Source organism: Centropristis striata, chromosome 19 (assembly GCF_030273125.1).
Source record: "Centropristis striata isolate RG_2023a ecotype Rhode Island chromosome 19, C.striata_1.0, whole genome shotgun sequence".
NCBI classification, from domain to species: domain Eukaryota; kingdom Metazoa; phylum Chordata; class Actinopteri; order Perciformes; family Serranidae; genus Centropristis; species Centropristis striata.
Genome location: NC_081535.1, coordinates 10,929,547 through 10,949,650, shown reverse-complemented (window position 1 = coordinate 10,949,650; position 20,104 = coordinate 10,929,547). Strand labels below are relative to the sequence as shown.

The window sequence follows — 20,104 nt, the reverse complement described above, 5'->3', positions numbered from 1 at the left end:
TTTGGGAAAAAAACTACAGTGCAAATCTAAGCTGTTTTTTTTCTTGCAGTGACCGCAGCATCTACATGCTCAGGGGTGTTCCTGGAAATGTTCAAAAGCAGGGAACTAAAGTTCAAGTTCTTGGAAATGTTGAAATGTTCCCTGGGTTCCGTGTTTACTGGAGAGAGCATGAAAGATAGCATCAGAGAAGCCGTGGTAAATTTTACATCTTAGGGAATAGTACATACTGTATGTTTACATATCTTCCACCTCTCACTCAATGACTCATTCCTTCCCCGCAAGGAAAATAGCTCTCACTGATGATTAAGTTTATTCAAGTTACAGCTTTTCTTTTGTCTTTGTCTTGTAAGGAGCCATTAGTGAAGCCTCATTTTAATGTTTGCACGAGGCATTACAGAGGGACTGTGGAGCTTTCTACACAGACAGTATGTCGGGCAATTAATGGAATATTATTATTTTCATTTGGATTTTGGCTTCCAATTATTATAAAAACAAGATAATCAAGATAAAAGGATTATTGGGCCACATTAAGTTTCACACTAATGCTCTTGTTTTGTGTTATATATCCCAGGCACCCGACTTTTCCTTAATAGAGTAATAGCTGAGCTACTAACTGGAATATGTTGAAGCTATTTTAGTAAAATACTGAATATATGTTTAGGGAATATTCAGTATGTTGTGGCAACGCACTACAACATATCTGATCTAATGTATTTTGGTCTAATTTCTTTTTGTATTCATTACATATTGAATATTATGTTTGGTCGTTTGCAGTAGGTTGTGGAGGTGCAAGTTACAACATAGTTGATATATCACTATTTATGCAAATGTATACATTTATATACCATAAATCATTTATTTTTTCATGTTTTTTTAAAAGTTGAATTAGATTTAAAGATTTTTTAAAGTTCAATAAATCCCTGATATTTCCAGAGTCAGTGTAATCTTGATTTTAAAATAATCATGATCTCAATATTGATCAAAATAATCCTGGTCCTCATATTTGCCATAATCAAACAGCCCTTAGAGACAGTTGCATTTCCAGATAGTTGGCATTAGGTTTTTTTGCTCATTAGCATGAACATAAAGAATGGGACACCTTGCTGAGTAATTTATCTCCTGCACCTCTCTCTGTCTTTCTGTGTCTCAGGGGAGCTGCTGGATGGCCAGCGAGGACTCGTTCCCTCCAACTTTGTGGAATTTGTCCAGGACAAAGAAAAGCTAGCGATTCAGTCTGGGGAGGGAGGGGACGACCTGGGCCCACTGGACCACATGGCCCTGGCCTTGTTGCCAGTGGATGGTGGTGGCTCCCAGGATGGCCTCCCGTGCTCAGCCTTGGTTCCCTGTAGCAATGGGACAGGGGGGCCCCTGGACCCCGAGGACCTGGCCGAAGACGTTGTGCCTTATCCTCGAAAGATCAACTTGATCAAGCAGCTGGCACGGAGCGTCATTGTGGCCTGGGAGCCTCCACTAGTGCCTTTGGGCTGGGGGAACATCTCTGGCTACAACGTGTTAGTAGACGGCGAGCTTCGCGCCAGCATATCGTACGGCGGCCGGACCAAGTGTTTGCTGGAGAAGCTGGACCTGGACGGCTGCGTCCACCGCGTGTCGGTGCAGAGCCTCACGGACCGGGGTCTGTCAGACGAGCTGCGCTGCACCTTGCTGGTGGGAGCCAACGTGGTGGTGGCGCCGTGCGGCCTCCGGGTGGACGACATCCAGCGCGACACTGCCGAGCTCTCCTGGTTGCCGAGCAACAGTAACTACGGTCACACGGTGTTCCTGGACGGGGCAGAGCATGCAGTGGTGAAGCCAGGGAGGTATAGACTACGCTTCATCAACCTGAAGCCCCTCACAGTGTACAAAGTGACGGTGGTGGCACAGCCGCACCAGGTGCCGTGGCAACTGCCGCTGGAGCAGAGAGAGAGGAAAGAAGCTGGTGTGGAGTTCTGCACGCAAGCTGCAGGTCAGCAAAGCTCATTTCTATACATAAAGACGTAGTATCAATAATAAATGCATGGCTCCATAGCAGTGTCAGTATTTTATGCTCGCTTTTGTCGGAGACAGATGGAGACGACAGACTGCTACTACTCTGTTTATTTCAGTTTACTGTAATGCGAGCTCAAATATGTAACAGAATGCCATATCAATTTAAAGTTATTGTACTGTGCTGTAGAAGAGCACAGCATTGCCTTACCATGCCATTGTTGTGTATTGTATTTTGTCTAGGTCCAACACCATATTGCAGAACAGGTCAGAATGAAACATCAGTCCAAATGTCTAAGTGACTTTCTTCTATTGCAAACCAACGGGCAGAAAGGGGTCATGGTCATAAAACTAGAAATAATTATGAAATATTGTTCATCATGAGCACCCAATAAAAAGTTATGGGCAAATGGCATTATTGTAATGTGTTAATCTAAAGACAATGGGCCTCATGCTGTAACATTCAATTCAATTTTTCATTTTCTGTTAAGAGTAGAAAATTACTCCAGATGCACCAAAATGTTCAAATGTTCTTAACCATCCAAATTTGCTCTGACCCAACTGTGGTGAATGATGAATCCCTCTTAGTGCAGGTAACACCCCCTCAACACCATATAAGGGCAGGTTATGTGTCATGTGCAAATATTCTGTGATGGCACCAAAAAAACGCTGTAAGGAGAAGAACTTCAGATTTTTCAGAGCATCAGTACTGGTAACAGCGTTATAGGACAGTCAAAAAAACAGCTAAAACATATAATAATCTAACTTATCATATAGCAATCTATAATATATAATGACCTAAATGTAATAACACAATATGCATGCGCTTTTTAAAAATATTCCTCAAATTTAAAACTTGTGTTCCTTGCATTGGACCAAAAATGTATTTTTCATGTCTTGCAAGAGCACTCTTAACTACTACATTTTATTTGACCTAAGAGAAGAGTTAATATAAAACAGCAATAGTGAATCTCATAAATCAATGGGTGCTACCAAAATAAGAACAAATTGTGGATATAAATACAGATAACAGAACCTTTGTTGATATAACACCTCCTACATGAGGCCCATAGTTGTCATTTATGTATCAATTGAAATTCAAATAAGAAATACATTATTTTGAAACCAAATTTGAATGCACTGTTGCCGAAGTTTGCTCACCACACTGAGCATATCACTAATTAGAGAGCAGCCACACACAGCAGGATATGATCAGTTATTATTCTGATGAGTCACTTCGTCCGCCTATAGCCTAGCCTGTAGTAACCAGTGCTATATAAAGCAGTGCCCCTTCACTGCACACTGAAATGACCATTTTGTATGAGTGTGCATTTGCCTCTGCTTGAATGCAGCTGTGCATGTTTTACCCAGTGATCCAGGAGAGTGGAAGACAAAGAATGGGCTGTAGTTCGTCTCTCTGGATTGTGTCCTGCATGCAGAGACAACAACGCTTCTCTCCGGAGGCCCAGAACCCCACATTGTTTTATTTCACCTTTATTGTTTCTCCTCTCATAAAGAGTATATGAGGTTATGGTACAGTACTCGACCAGAGGAATACACACTGAATTGTTCATATTTGCAGAAAGACCACTGCAAGTTTGATTGTGTATCTTCGACAACGTTAGTGTACTGCCATAATAACTTATCATATACTTAAATGACATTTTATAAACACAATGCACAATGACTTTTGACTGTCTCTCAACAGCAATGTCACATCATCACAAGAATCCGCATGAACTGTGTATATCTGCAAAGTATAAATAAGGTGTTATGTAATTCTTTCATAAATATGCAGGACAAATTATAAATGAACCCAGTTTGCTGTTTCCTTTATCCTCACCCCCCCACCCCCACCTCACCCCATCTCTTGTGTGTGTGCATTTCTGTGCATGTGTGTGCATTTAATGAATGCTTCACACCCTTTCCTCTTATAAATATATATGTGTGATATTAAAACAGTGAATTATTAACTAGTAACTTTTTTTTTTCTTCCCATACACCTGCTTCCTCACCTCCCAGGCCCTCCCCAGCCTCCCCAGGATGTACAGGTTCTCTGTGGGCAGGCTCCAGGGGTGCTGCAGGTCCGCTGGAAGCCCCCCGTCCTCTCTCCCACAGGCACATCTAACGGTGCAAATGTTGTTGGCTACGCAGTCTGCACTAAAGGACAGAGGGTGAGTTAGCTAGGGTTCCTTTTACCAATCCCGACTGCTAAATCCTCTGTTAAACGGTGTGGTGAGTGATGATAAGGGAGTCATCTTGGGTGAAAGACATCACTCAAGATTAGAGGGAAAATAAGTGCTTTGGACAGTATCATGCACCAAAGTAGTGTGCGAGAATTCACAAGCACATGTGTCCATATTTCAAAGGCCTCCATACAGTACACAGATATTTAATCAAGTTTAAACATGAGAACATACATCACAGATGGGGTGTTAATAACCTCTCTTGTTCAGTTAAGCATTATGTCATCAGTGCTCTCAGCGCACACAGCAGTGCCACCTACTTCTGATTCATGTTCAGTGCAAGACTCTCAATCTGGGACCTGCGAACGTCTTGGAAAGGTCTCTCACTCCCTCTGGTGACGGCCAGAGTAAATCAACATGTTGAAACTTCAATAGCACAATCTTTTCTGCCTTATTATGTGCCTGACATACTAAATAATAATAATAATACATTTTATTTATAGGAAGACTTACCATTTTCTTATCTAAATCTTGAAATCTTAAGGCACATTGGGGGACATTTATTTTGTAATTAATTTGCATGTCAATGTATATTTTTCAGCTGTGTTTTTGCCATGAGTACTGTCACGCAGAATTTGAATATTTAACAGCAGAAAAACTGAAGTCATTTTTTGGAACACGGTCAATTTTTCTGAACTTGAACCACCCCTGTGGTGCTGAACAGACTATAAAATCTATTTTAAATCTATTCAAACCTTTTCTTGAACAAATTGAACAAATGCAACTGCTGCAAATGTGCATCGCTGCAATATGAGTTGGGAGGTGAAATATTTGCAGCAGAGTACTTTTGTGTTGTGTTCTGTGTTGTGTATTTGTTACGCCCCGGTATAGAGGCGCAAGATGGAAAGAGGTTTTTTTTGCTGTTGAAAAACAATTATGTGGCTTCTGTTGTAAACAGTTTATTTTCTCATTTTAAATCCAGATAGCTGAGGTGTTGTATCCAATGGCAGACTATGTTACTGTGGAGCTGACAAGGATTCAGTGCCTGGAGGCCAGGGAGGTCATCGTCAGGACGCTGTCAGTCCAGGGAGAATCCCAGGACTCCCAAGTCGCCGTCATTCCAAACAACCTCCTCGTGCCTCTACCTGCGATCCCCCTGCCACCGCCAATGCACCCCCACGCAGGCCCCCCTCCACATCCCCACGCCCAACCCCACCTCCAATCCCCTCACCTCCCTCACGGCCCACCCCAACTTCCCGCTCCACCGCAGGCACACGGACAACCCCAACCCAGACTTCCCCACCCGGGCGGTCCCCACCCAGGCGGTCCCCACCCGCCCGGTCCCCCACAACCCCAACTTCGACCCCCACACCCGCAGCCCCAGCCCCTGCACCTTCAGCCTCGCCCTCCCCACCAAGGTCCCAGGCCCCAGCACCAACTGCCTCTGCTGCCCCACCCCCATCACCACCCTTTACCTCAGAGACCATTATGTGCCAGAGACCTGGATGCCAAAGAGCACGCGGCCCACCACGGGGGAGCTTTTCCACCCGGCCAGCCGGGCTGGGACCCCACACGCTCTCCCTCCACCCAGCCTCCGGGGCCCATGCAAGGCCACACCCTCGAAGCCCCTCCCCCTCCCAATCCACGCTCCCCCTCCCCACAGAGGATTCTTCCGCAGCCTCGAGGAACGCTCATCCCGGACACCGTGGCCAAAGCCATCGCCCGGGAAGCAGCGCAGAGGGTGGCGGCAGAAAGTGGCAAGGTCTGAGGAAAACGGGAATGCTTAACACTAAATGAGATAACACAGTGAAAAAAAAGGGAATTTCCACCCACACCAGTATCCTCTTCTCTGATCCACACTTACCTCACATTTCATGCATGTTTTCAGGGGGACAGGAGGCCGGTCAGATACGGAGAGCAGGGTCGCACATTTCACCAGCATCACTCCGACGAGGAAGAGGAAGATGAAGAAGGGTTCGCGCGCGGCCGTCGGAGAGGACCCTCAGTCGACGAGTTCCTCAGAGGCTCTGAGCTCGGGAGGCCGGTAAGAACAACATGATAAGCGATGAATCCTTTCCCTTCCTTTTGCCCCACTGTGTGTTTCTACGGACAACCTCTTAGGTGTGTGTATGTTCGGATGTGTGTGTGCATGCATGTCTGGGTGGTTGCATGCATACACTCCTTGGTCTCTGTGCGCGTTCATGTGCGTGCGTTTGCCCATCCATGTGTGTTTGGTGTGTGCATGTATGTACGTATGTATGTATGTATGTTGACTTAAACAATTGCGTCTGTGTGTTTGTGTGACTGCCAAAAGCCTCACTATAGTCACAATGAAGATTATCACAGCGAAAGCAGCCGGGGCTCTGACCTGTCTGACATCATGGAAGAGGATGAGGAGGAGCTGTACTCTGAGATGCAGCTGGAAGAGGGACGTCGACGCAACTCGCACAACACACCCAAGGTGCAGTTCTTTGCACTTATTCTAAACCCAAGAGTCATAACCACCCAAATTTATATTATTTAGCGAACTGCACAGGCACAGATACTTCAATTGAGACTGCTGCCTTGAGTTGCATTTAATATGTGTTGTAAGTGTGTGTGCTGAGTTTAGTTTAAATTCATAGAGAAAGAGATAAAAAAAAAAGACTGGGTTTCAGCACCACGGACAGAAACGGAGAGAGACAGACTGGGTTTTAATGCTTCAGGCAGTATCAGTGAAGAGAAACAGGACCGGAGCAACATCTTCAGAGTTTGATCATCAAGTCTCGGCTTGTTATATTAGTCAGCAAAACTTGCTAAAGATTTTCTCCGCAATCCTCTTTATTTAGCTATGTGACGAGATTATACAAGGTAGATAGCAGCAGCTTTTGGTGCATGATACCTGCATTTAGTAGGATCTGAGCTAACGTGGAGCTGTGGTGGTGGCAGAGTCGCTGCTACAGATTCAAAAAAAGAGAACAGTGATGTTGCAAGACTGCAGTCTGGGAGCATCTTTAATGTCTTGGCTCCATGGGGAGGAACAGAGAGAAGAAAAATGGTTTGAATGTTCTGTAGAGAGAAACAAAGACAGACCGGAGCTGCAGGTCCAAATTGCATACTTTTTCTTTTTACTTTGCATACTGCAGCTGCCCTTAAAAAGTGCGTACTGTTCATGCAGTATGCATACACTTGGGACATATTACTTTGTGCTCATGTATCACTCGCAGTCTGATTCGATAAAGAAAGAGAAAAAGTATGCAATCTGGAATGCAGCACTACAGTTGAAAGAGGTGTCATATGTCATTGCAGCTTCTGCCAATGAGCTGTTGATGTGATTTATCCTCCGCTGCGTAGTGGATTGTGGGTCAGAATAGCCAGAGAAGCATGCTGGCTTGCATACTGCAGAATAAGACTTGAAACAGTAGGACATCCTGTTTTTTTTGGCATACTGGATTTGATGTATTGGGACATTTTAAATATTTTTCTGGCATACTAAATAGCTTGGTAGTTTGGCTACTGGAACGCATCCTAGGTGTGAGTGTGTTCAGCACCTTGGAGAGAGACACAGGAAGCGCCGTGAAGGGAGACTACATGTGGTAGACTGTGCCTACCGATATATTTGACACAATTTTTTGTTTTTGTTTTCATTTTTTATTTCCGTAGTATGTTACCAGTATTTGCTTAATTTTGGAATGTTAAAACTTCCCGTGGGCTTGTGTGTGTCCGAGTGTGTGTCTATGCGTCTGTGTTTCAGTGTGCCTGCCTGTGAGTGCTGCATGATTTTGTTTACATACAATTTGTACGAGTACGTCGACGTGCGTTTTGATTTTTTTTTTTTTTTACTCATACTGTCGGTGAGTGTGTCCACGTGTCTGTGAATGTTTAATGTTTGCGAATGTTTTCTGCGTTTTATTTTGCATTTCAGAGCAACACTCCCTCTGGAGGCCGTCATGACCGGGAGACGGGGAGAAGAGTTCATCATGGCGGTCCCCAGCCTCAGAGACGACCTCTAATGGTCCCCTCCATTGGTCAGTATGGGCGGGTGGCACGAGAGAAACAGGGGGGAGAGTGTTTTATTTTATTATTTTGTTTTCTGTGCCATAGAACAGAAGTGTTTGTTGCTCCGTTAAAACCATCATGAGCTTCTCTGTGTCTCCAGATCACCTCTGTGTCTGTGAACCATGCTCATGCCCTTCACTACCTGGACATAATTTTATTATGACACTAATCTGCTCTGATAAAGAATCTTTCTTGTGTGTACTTGTTTTTTACCTTGTGTCTAAGCAATAAGAACGTGGCAACTCAAATCTGTAGTTAACCTTTTGGGAGGGCGAGGTTTTGTTGAGCTTTGCATTGTAACCCCATCAACCCTCTAATTGGTGTTTCCCGTAGAGGTAACCTCTGAGAATAACAGTGAGGGAAACCCCGTCAACGAGGATGTTTACTATGGCAGAGTAGCTCGGCACAGGACGTGGTCTTCCCGCAGGCACATGGGCGGCACCAGGTCTCCCCATGGTATGTGCCTGCAGTCCTGTTCCTACCACCACAGCATGGCAAACAAAACTGCCACCAGCAACTGGCAAAACAGCAAGACGTAGCTGTGGACACTTGCAAGTGCCTGTTTCTCTGTCTCAAATAATAATAGTTATTATTATGCTTACAGTTGAACAGCATGACTGCACTGCACTGAAATGGTGGACCCACTGGCAAGCCATACCTGGGGTCCAGGATGAACGTTTCCACAGTTGCAGATGATAAATGATTGATTGACTGCTCAGAGAATGCCTCACTCACTGCACTGAACTCCAGATGCCTGCTAAACCCCTTCCCTTTGTGGTACAACCACACCTACTACACTTTTAACGAGAGCATTCATGCATGAGATTTTTTAAGAATAATAGCAGTAGACATTAAAGAATGACTACACATTCACTGCTTTTCTTGTTTTTTCTTTAGAATTTCTTGAGTTTGAAATATCAGCTGTTGGAAATGCAGTTGTCCCCATAAATACTATTACCAAACCATCTGTAGGCTGGCATATGCTCACCTGGGAGCAATGCATTTCACATCATGCTTGTATTTTCAAGCACCAAAATAAAGCTTTGGCCCAACACTATCACATTTCGCTAGCTGGTGCTTTTTTCCCCCTAAATATTGCAATACCAAATTCAGATAAATTAACAACACCACAACAACTCTGCCATCTCTCATTTAGTCCTCTTACCGCTACAAGGGTTGGCAATGTGTGGGAAGTTTGGAAATTTTAATGTTTTGTTTTTATATGAAGCGAACATAGACACAGAGTTTTATCTTCAGGTGCAATTTTTTTAGGTTTCTTGTAGCATGCATGTCAGAGTCTTGTGTGTTTCTGGTGTTGTGTCATGTCCATGAATCATATTCTGTCTGTGTTTTGCACCATGGTTTGTCTTGCTCCTCATTTGTCTCTCCAAACCTAAAAAACAGACAAAAAAAGTAAAAAAATAAATAAAATACATGTAGTGTGTGTGTGTGTGTGTGTTTGTGTGCATGCATGTGTGCTACAGTAATGGTTTAAATAGTTGACTGACCACGGATTTCTTCCTGCATGCTGACAGGCACAGTTATGGCTAGACAGGAAAATCAAATCTGTCATGCAATACAGCAAATCAATAAGACGTATTGAGACAAAGAAAATGCTCTCATTGATTTCCTTTGATTGAAGCATGGTGAAGACACATCAATGTGTAAACATATGGACTTGCTCATCACAGAAGTTGTATCTGCTGTATGCAGCCAAATGATTTTTTAAGTTTTGTTGCTGAGCCCCTTAAATCTGTTTCATTTGTGACCAAACACCACAAACACAGGCATCAATTCTACAGTAGACAAACATAAAAACTGTTTGCAAATATTATAAGTGTCTTCCAAAGTTCCTGTTTGGTGTCTTGGAGCACATTCATAGGTCGCACTTTCTTTGATGCGGGATGATGGAATTTTTTTGTTGTCTTTAATGTGTTTAAGATGGCTACAGGGATCGGGATCGCCGCTCTCCCACTTATTATGATGAGTCAGAGCCTGAGGAGTCCTTCCGGATCTTTGTGGCCCTCTTTGACTACGATCCTCTGTCCATGTCCCCCAACCCAGATGCAGCTGATGAGGAGCTGCCCTTCAAAGAGGGACAGATCATTAGGGTGGGAATTTAAAATTGATTAATCAGATACTTTGATGTGCTGCATATTCTGTCTCCCTCTTTAAAGGGACAGTTCACCCCTAAATCAAACATGTTTTTCTACTTACCCGTAATGCTATTTATTGGTCTAGATTGTTTTGGTGTGAGTTGCTGACTTGTTAGTGTGCAGTAACTGCAGAAAGTATCATGCAAACCATTCTAATGCATTTCTCACAGACGGACCCACTATTATTTGTTTTTCGTGCAAGATTCAAGGGTATAGACGAGCTGTCAGCAAAATTGGCTCAGACCTGCTGCATAAAAATGTCTTGAATATTTGTTTTCATCCTTTAAGCTCTTTTTTTTTAATAGTAAAAATGTTTTTAAAAAAAAAAAAAACAGCTGACAAATGTGGTTCAGTGGTGTTCCATAGTCACAAAATTGTAATTGAATGCCTGGTCTGTAATTGATCTTTCATGAACCATGAATGAACCATGTTCATTGAAAAATGTAATATTTTTCTATAAGCTCTTTACTTAAGAGCATTTCATAGAGACATGTCAGTCAATAACATGACTATTGAAGGAATCTGTAGAAGTTATTCTCGAGGCACCTCCAGTCACCATAACAGAAGTACCTGGTGCATCTCAATAAATTAGAATATCATAGAAAAGTTTATTTATGTCAGTAATTCAGTTCAAAAAGTGGAAATAACACATTATATAGATCCATTACACACAGAATGAAACATTTCATGTCTTCATTTGTTAAATTTCTTCTAAGTATAATGATTATGACATATAATGAAGACAAAAAATGTGTCTCAAAAAATGTTTAATATTACAAAAGACCAATTTTAAAAAGTATGTTTATTATGGAAATGTTGACCTCTAAAAGTATGTCCATCTATATGACTCAATACTTGGTTGGGGCTATTTGACTTGAACTACTGGAAATGGAATTTTCCATGATATTCTAATTTATTCAGACATACCTGTACATGTTTTGGGAGCTCTAAACGTCACTCTTTGACTCTGTTGTCTGGCAGGTGTACGGTGATAAAGATACAGACGGCTTTTACAGAGGAGAAGTGAGGGGCAGGATGGGGCTGATCCCCTGTAACATGGTGTCAGAGATCAGAGCGGAGGACGAGGAGACCATGGACCAGCTCATCAAGCAGGGCTTCCTGCCGCTCAGCACCCCGGTGGACAGAATAGGTACTACACAGGCTAAGTCACTCTCATAAACAAATACAGATCTGTTACACTTAATAATAATAATAATAATAATAATAACCCTTATTTAACCAGGAAAATCCCATTGAGATTAAGAACTGCTTTTTCAAGTGAGACCTGGTCAAGATAGGCAGCAGCAAATACCAAACAGTTTTAAAAAAGTACACAGTTAAAGACAAACAAGGACAAACAAAATGCAAAAATTATTACATTTACAAATAGATTATGAAAAACATGTACATGTTATAGAATCAGCCTCTCTGTTAGTTATTCCATGCAAAAGGTGCAGAGTGGAGAAAATCCCTTTTACCCAATTCAGTGCGGACATATGGAACAGAAAGCAACAAAAGATCATGATTATGATCACTTATGACACTGCTTTAGATTGAGTGTGGTCAGTGGTGGAATATAATAATTTACTCAAGTACTGTACTTAAGTACAATTTTGACGTACTTGTACTTTACTTGAGTATTTCAATATATGTAACTTTATACTTCTACTTCACTACATTTTGAGACAAATATTGTATTTTTTACTCCTGTACATTTAGCTGACCGCTTTAGATACATTTTAGGTCAAGACTTAACATGAGTAACATAATATCAATTTAAAATGTCTATGCATGTTTATAAATAAAACCTAATAAAAGTATATTAAATAGTTACAATAAGCACTACCTTGACAATAGTAAAATGATCAATATCTATAATAATAATCCAAATATATATTTTGAATAAATATAACAATTAGAGTTGGTCATTCTACAAAGAGTACTTTTACTTTTAATACTTTAAGTACATTTTGATGCTGATGCTTTTGTACTTTTACTGAAGTAAGTTTTGAATGCACTTTTAGTGGAGTAATTCAGCAGTGTAGTATTGGTACTTTTACTTAAGTAAGGGATCTAAATACTTCTTTCACCACGGAGTGTGGTGAAGAAGTTAAATTGTGAATGAAAACACAAGATGAAATACTTTCTGTTAAAACGTCATCCATTATCGATTCCAGAGCAGAACAGAAGAGGCCTCCGTCGAGACCAGGCCTCGAGGAGGATGGTGGCTCTGTACGACTACGACCCCCGAGAGAGTTCCCCTAACGTTGATGTCGAGGTATCACTAACAGCTGAGGACCCCTCGCTGACCACACACACATATTTACAGATATCTGTGGAAAGAAAGTGTTGTATCACATGAGAACCACACATTAAATTTGGACACATTGGACTCTATGTGGATGGCATTCCTTGTATACTCCCTTTCTCTCTCCTGATAGGCTGAGCTGACCTTCTGTGCTGGTGACATCATGGCTGTTTTTGGAGATATTGATGAAGACGGATTCTATTACGTGAGTGCTGCTTTTGGACATGATTGCTTTTCGGATCATCATCACTCTATATTTTACTCTATAGTTTATTAATCAGTACAAAAACAGATCAACAAACCAGCTGTAACGTGTTAGAATGCAGACTTTTATTATTTAATTTACCTTTTGGTGGAGTCACACCAGCTGTTTCCCCATGTCTAATCTTTATGAGAGGCTAAGCTAACTGGCTGCTGATAGTAGCTTCATATTTACACATAGACTTAAAATTGTATCAGTCTTATCATGAAACTCTCAGAAAGAAAGTGAATAAGTATATTTCCCAAAATGTGCAAACTTTAAAGGGATAGTCTGGATGTTGTATGACATATTCATACACCTTAACAGTTCCATATCTCTCTAAGTGATATAATTAAGTGCTATATATCTAAGTGCTATATTTTAAAAAATCACCACTTTACCTTGCAATTATACAGTGCTTTCCAATGGCGAACTAAAGCTGTTACATCCATTGATGCTCTTTTCAAAGCCACCAGACTCCATTGACAAAATCAGTAATTTTTCAAAACCATAGGTTGATTTAACAGCTCAAGTTTCTCCTTCCATAAGGGCAATCTGACGTCAAGGTAAAGTGGTGAAAATATCCTAAATATAGCATTCACTTAAACGGATATTGATTTTTTTTTTGTAGCTGAAATATGCTTTGCTGTTGCCTCTTGTCCACAGCAGTGCAATGCTAAGTGTCTGTGCTTTAATATACAGGCCTTTCAAATGTATTAATAGCAAAGTGTTGACTGTAATTTCCCGACTTTTGCACAGTAATGTATCACAGGCAGAGTGGTTGGTGTCAAACAAACTTTAATTTAACAAATCTGGGAAGGATGATGAATCTGAAAATTAATAATCTTGAAACAGAGATATGAAAAACTGATAAAAACGTCCTGGAAGTGGCAGTGTAAATTAATTTCACATGCTCTGATTTGGAGAACACTCAGGCCTATTGAATGTCAATTTAAGTGTAAGCTATATTGAAATTATTTCAACACTTTACCTTGTCGTCAGACAGCCTTTTTCAATGGGGAACTGAAGCCGTTACATCCATTTATGCTCTCTTCAAAGCCACCAGACTCCATTGACACAAACAGTAATTTTACCTTGTAGAACACTAGAGCTGATGAAGAGAGCATAGAACTGATTTGTTCAATTAAAGTTTGCTTAACACATGCTCTGATTTTAGAGAACAAAATTAAAAAGTGGCATGATAAATTGGAGTCTAACCAGTTCATATACAGTCATGGAAAAATTATAAGACCACTTTTTATTATGAAAACAACAAAAATACCTCATACGAGTTTAACTTAAGAGCTGCTATCTAGCCATTTCCCATGGTTTTCTTGATTATTAACAAAAGAAATCAAGAAAACCTTGGAAAATGGCCAAATATCAGCTCTTAAATTAAACTCTTATGAGCTATTTTTGTTGTTATCGTTATGTTTGTTATCGTTGTTGTTTGTTATTTGTTGTACCTTTAGTTGTACCAGGCATTAAAATGAACAAGAAATTGAAGAAAAAGGGTGGTCTAATAATTTTTTTCCATGACTGTGTATCATGTTCAGCTACTTGTGGGTCTGATGTCTCATTATCCATCATACTCCTTTTTTTGGCAAGACCCGCCCTCCGTAGCAGCTCAATTGGTACAACATAGACAGGTACCGGTACCTAGTGGGAGCTCCTGGCCAATCCTAGGGCTCGAATGCTTCGGAGGGCAGGTCTCGTCAAGAAAAGGAGCGGGATTCATAACAACGCAGCTCTGACAGCAACATCTCCTCTCCTCACTTCCACGGACAGGGTGAGATCAACGGCCACCGTGGTCTGGTTCCCTCTAACTTCCTGGAAGAAGTGCCTGATGACGTGGAGGTGTATCTGACCGATACTCCGTCCCACTACCCCCAGGAAGAGCCTGCCAACCGGCCCCCCGCCAACTCCGCTGCCACCGTCTCAGAGGGCAAACGGGTACATCATCATCGCCGCTCTCAGCGCTAGGCCCTGTGTTCATCCATCCTCCGTCCTCTCTCTTGATTTCCGTCTCTTGCTTCCTCCACTTGCCGTCTGTGTGCTGTTCATTGTGTGTGTTTGTCCATGTGGTGACAGTGGTGACTCTATACAAACTAACAAACCCCTACCCTGCTCCCCTCCCTCGCCCTTTGGAAAAGGGGACAAAAAAATCCAGTGTTAACACCTTTCTGAGTCTCAGAGAAAGGAAGAAGCAAAGCCTGACATGGACAGAGAGAGGATAGACTGTGGGAGCTCGGCGGGTGATTTATGCATGTAGCACTGGTTAAAGGAGGACTTGAAAAAGGCTCGACTCATTCCTTACACAAGATAATTTGGTACCTCTTTGCACTGAAACACAAAATCAAATTGTGGTTATTGTGTATAATAATAATAAGTGCTTTATTAACACATAACAATGGCTACCCAATGACACTGAAATAAATTATTTGAGAGAAAACTTTAAAGCTGAAAAAGAGAGAAAAGCATGCCTTTTTCAAACTTGATACATTTTATAATAACTTTCTTGGCTCGACTGCTGTATTTCCTTAAAGAGGCTTTGTTTCTTTATGTATATTGCACACACATCAAATCTATTTTTCAGCCGTGTTGACAGTGGATATGCCATGTTTGCTCTGAGCCCGAGAGACAAAACTAATCGCAGCACTGATACATCCATACTGTATTGTTACAATGGAACAATAAAAGAAAAAATTGGATATTAAAAACATTCTTTTTTGCGCTCTGTGTTCATGTTTGTTGGTGTTGTTGTTGACGTTGTTGTTGTTTTCAGTTTTCATAGTGGTGTGGGTTTTAGCGACGGTGACTATGCTGCCACATCTGATTTCTTTTTTGTTTTTCCTCACCCGCTTGGCAAAACAAAACAAACAAACAGAAGAAGATTGTTCATTTCACACCATAAATGGCTCTGTCTGCCTTGTACAGTAAGTCGGCAACTTGAGATACCAAACTCGCCGCTCTAATGCACACAGCTCGTGGTCACGGCAGAGGCTTTTAAGTGCCAATTTACATTACGGAAGCACTTGTCGAGTGCTTCTCTAATGCTCTTTTTTTTCATGGTGACGCTTCACATCAGTAATATTTGTCATTTTCTCCTTATTTGAAATTTTCGGATATGCACATATGTATTGCAAACTTTAAAATGTTTATAATAATGGCCTCACAATACTGAATAGCATCATTTTTGGTATATTTTCACTGACAATTTGGCCTAAAGTCTAAGAAATCTGAAATTTCATGATCAAAAAACAACCTATGATCTTATCATCTTACTGATGATTATTATGAATTCACAAGTGTGTATCCAGCTGCTGCATTAGATGAGAAGCCTGGTATCTACAGTTGTGTCCCTGGGTGTTGTACTGTATATGACTGTACTGTATGTTCCCTCCTGGCCTTCTGATGGTGGACTTCTCTGGCTCTGTGGTGTGCTAATGTCGTGCTCAACATTTGATGGCTTCCTCCTCGCTGCTTCTTCTACATATGTACAATGTGTGTGTATGTGTGTGTGCGTCGTGTGAATGTCGTCTTACTAATATTTTATGATGAAACTTGAACAAAGAGATAAACAACTCTAACTGAAATCACATCTGGAAACTGAACTAAAGCTAAAACAATAGGACTGAATCTGCAGTATTTGTACAGTGCATCTCATTCAATTATAATATCATAGAAAAGTTTATTTATGTCAGTAATTCAATTCAAAAAGTGGAAATAACACATTATATAGATCCATTACACACAGAATGAAACATTTCATGTCTTAGATTATTTAATGAAGACATAACATTAAGCGTCTCAAAATATGTATTATTACAAAAGACCAATTTGTATGTTTAATATGGAAATGTTGGCCTCTGAAAAGTCTATATGCACTCACTACATGGTTGGGGCTGTTTGACTTGAAGTACTGGAAATTGACTTTTTTCATGATAGTCTAATTAATTGAGATGCACCTGTATATAATGATAGTACCTGTTAATATTCTGTACATGGTTAGTAAAGTTAGAGAAAATCCCCTCTGTTATTTTAGCTACTTAATTCTTTAAAGCTGGGATAGACAGGTTTCTGGATGAGCTTTTTTTAAAAGCCAGAGTTTAAAAATACAGTCATTGTCTTCCAGCTCTCCCATCTCTGTCTCTGCAGCCATGACCCTTCAGCTACAGTTAAAAGAAAACAAAAAAAAATTAGCAACATATGTTCTCCGTCCCATTCGTTTGAACTCAACGTCTGAGTAATGCCTTGAGAAAATGTCTTCAAATTTAGCAGAAATGTCAACTTAGACTCTGACCTGATTAGACTCTGGAGGTCAAAGGTTAAGATCACAATGACCTCACAAAAAACATTTTTGGCTATAACTCAAGAATTAATTTGCTGAGCATGACAAACCTTACATAAAATGTCTATTTTATTTAAGTGATGCCACTTAAAACACGTCAAAACACAAAATTATGTTCATCTTATACAAATACAAATTGTACGAGATACATATGCAATATGGCAACATTAACAGGGAAAATAGTTAACATTATTTATCATCTCATGACCTTAGCTTTCATCAAATTTCATTCAAATATAAAAAAATAAAAAAATGAGATCCCTTGCTTCCCAAGAACCTGGGCCAAAAACGTGACCTCCTCACGAGGTAGTTACAAATAATTAATTTGAATTACAAAAATTACAGTTTTTTCCAATATGGAAACAACAACCTCACACTCAACACCTCCAAGTCGAAGGAACTAATAGTAGATTTTAGGAGGTGTAAACCGGATACTCAGCCAGTTTTAATCAATGGGAAAATGGTGGAGATGGTACTGGTCTTCAGGTTCCAGTTTGAAAACGTTCTGCCTGCTGCATCCTGGCAAAACCTCTTGATTTTCACTTGTTCTTAATTCATAAAACAGGACAGAAAAAAAATAACATCACACACAAGGGATTTTTTTTTCTTACTTGCCTCTCAGGGCTTCTGTAATAATAAGGACTATACCATAACAAGTTAACATGTTAGAAATATTTTGTACATTTGAAAGTTAATCTGGTACAGAATAGATTGCTGAATTTATTCCTATGAGCTTGGATAATTAAACAATTTATGAAATAAGCACATGTACTTAAAGCCTGAGTCTGGAGACACTAATCAGTAATGTTAATAATCTGTTGTGGCTCCATTTACTTTGTTGACTCGTGCCGGTCTTCAGGTTCCAGGTTGAAAACCTGCTGCATAAAAAGCTGTTTGATGAAGACCACAGACAGACGGACAGATAGAGGCCTAGTGTGCAGTGTGAAAGTTCTTCTTTTGTAATACGCTGCCCCCTGCCTCCACACCTCCCCACCGCTTCTCTCCTCAGGTCACCACAGAATCCACCGACACGGTCGACAACGACGCCACACCCGTCCGAGCGCCTTCCCCGATAGTTCGGCCCCTCCTCCCGGGCACCATGAGACCCCTCAGCCCTACGAGAGGCCCCCACATCCCGCTGGAGCCTCGGGACCCTCGGGACCAAGATCTGGCGAACAAGAAGAAGAAGGGACTCCTCTCCAAGGGGAAGAAGCTCCTGAAGAGACTCTCCCCTGTGAAGTAAAAGAGAAAAAAAGCAGACATGTACGATACGTGCACATGCTGGGCTCTGTATATTGCATCCATACAATCAACTCTGATCCAACAACACACGACAGAGAGGATGTGAGCTTTGACTCCTGGACTGCGTGAGCCTATTTTAATATAACCAGTGATACAATTATTCATGTGATGGATTCAAATCAGCTAAATTATGTACAGTGCAGTGCCAAAATCAAGAAAGGTCACAAGCAGACACAAAAACATATTACTGTGATGTATTTTAAATCAACCGATGACTAAAAAAAACAAAAAAACAACTAGGATTTTCATGACATGTATTTTCTCTTTTCTTTATCATTAGTTGAAGAAAATATACATTTGTTTCAAGCAGGGTAGCTGTGAAAACAAAGTACCATTACATCTTCTAAGGGGCTTTTTTTCTCAGCGGAAAAAAAACATCAATTTCTGTGGAGTACTGATGTCGCTGCAAGGAAACAGAGACCATACTCCGCTTAGAAAATCTCAAATAGACTACACTGTTATCGAGGCATTCTGTGAAGTAATGCTGGCTGCTAACACAAAGGCTTTATTCAGTGCAATATCATAGAGAGGCAGTAGCAGATGTGGTGAAGAAATGAAACAATTCCACTTGTACCTGTGATTTCAGCAGAGTGGAGTTTTTCCTGTGATGAAAGGAAGTTTGAATAGCAGATTGGCAACAGGGCATTAACGTCAGAGACACCGGGCGAGCTTAGCTGTCTCAGTGGCCTTTATGAAAACAATATGAGCGTGACATTCCTCAAAGTTGATTTCCACCACTTCTTTTTTGTTGTTGTTGTTGTTTTATGACGGGTCGCCTGTGCTTTGTCATTTTCCAAAATTAAATAAGAGCGTAAATGTTTGTCCTCCTCGCTGTCAAACTGTCATGAAACGCCTAGTTCCAGACAAAATTTTGTGTCTGTCTTCCTATTGCACAAAGATGGGTGTTTTGATTGGTAAAAGACATGTTTCGTGTGCCTGTGTGCGTGTGTGTGTGTGTGTGTGTGTGTGTGTGTGTGTGTGTGTGTGTGTGTGAGAGAGGCAGTATGTGATGCATTCATGTTTTGCACCTTTCATGTTTCTTGTTCACTTCTGTTTATTTTCTGAAGGAGAGGCCATGTGCTCATTGGTCCTGTGGTTTAGTGCTGTGCTGCTACCTCCACTGCCTGTGCACGGTTCTGTTCTGTTGTCTCACGTTGCTACGGAGGGCCACGTTACAGCCTTATAGAAATTACAATTCAAAAAATGTCAAGGTGTGCATTGTTCACTCATTCTACCTGAGGTCTGTGGAGAGAAATACTCACTTATATAACATTTTATATCTGGTTACATTTATAGTCTACAGGTGCATCTCAATATATTAGAATATGATGGAAAGGTCAATTTCCAGTAGTTCAAGTCAAATAGCCCCAACCAAGTATAGAGTGCATATAGATGGACATACTTTTCAGAGGCCAACATTTCCATATTAAACATTTGAGACACTATATTCAATTTTAAAAAAATTGAGACACTGAATTTTAGGTCTTCCTTAAATGTAAGCCATAATCATTATAATTAGAAGAAATGAAATAAATTAAG

At 40.9% G+C, this 20,104-nt stretch overlaps 1 protein-coding gene across 1 annotated transcript in view; it reads left to right on the top strand.

The window, feature by feature from the left end:
* rimbp2a (RIMS binding protein 2a) overlaps positions 1 to 18,979 on the top strand; it is a 78,651-nt gene extending 59,672 nt beyond the window's left edge. Inside the window, exons 13-25 of the mRNA XM_059357808.1 lie at positions 1,151 to 1,963; positions 2,227 to 2,250; positions 4,006 to 4,157; positions 5,152 to 5,931; positions 6,058 to 6,213; positions 6,484 to 6,630; positions 8,074 to 8,176; positions 10,149 to 10,318; positions 11,345 to 11,513; positions 12,541 to 12,641; positions 12,805 to 12,876; positions 14,701 to 14,865; positions 18,273 to 18,979. Of these exons, the coding sequence (XP_059213791.1) occupies positions 1,151 to 1,963; positions 2,227 to 2,250; positions 4,006 to 4,157; positions 5,152 to 5,931; positions 6,058 to 6,213; positions 6,484 to 6,630; positions 8,074 to 8,176; positions 10,149 to 10,318; positions 11,345 to 11,513; positions 12,541 to 12,641; positions 12,805 to 12,876; positions 14,701 to 14,865; positions 18,273 to 18,506 (3,086 nt within the window). The 3' untranslated portion in view covers positions 18,507 to 18,979. The remainder of the gene's footprint in view (positions 1 to 1,150; positions 1,964 to 2,226; positions 2,251 to 4,005; positions 4,158 to 5,151; positions 5,932 to 6,057; positions 6,214 to 6,483; positions 6,631 to 8,073; positions 8,177 to 10,148; positions 10,319 to 11,344; positions 11,514 to 12,540; positions 12,642 to 12,804; positions 12,877 to 14,700; positions 14,866 to 18,272) is intronic.
* Positions 18,980 to 20,104: the final 1,125 nt, after the last annotated feature.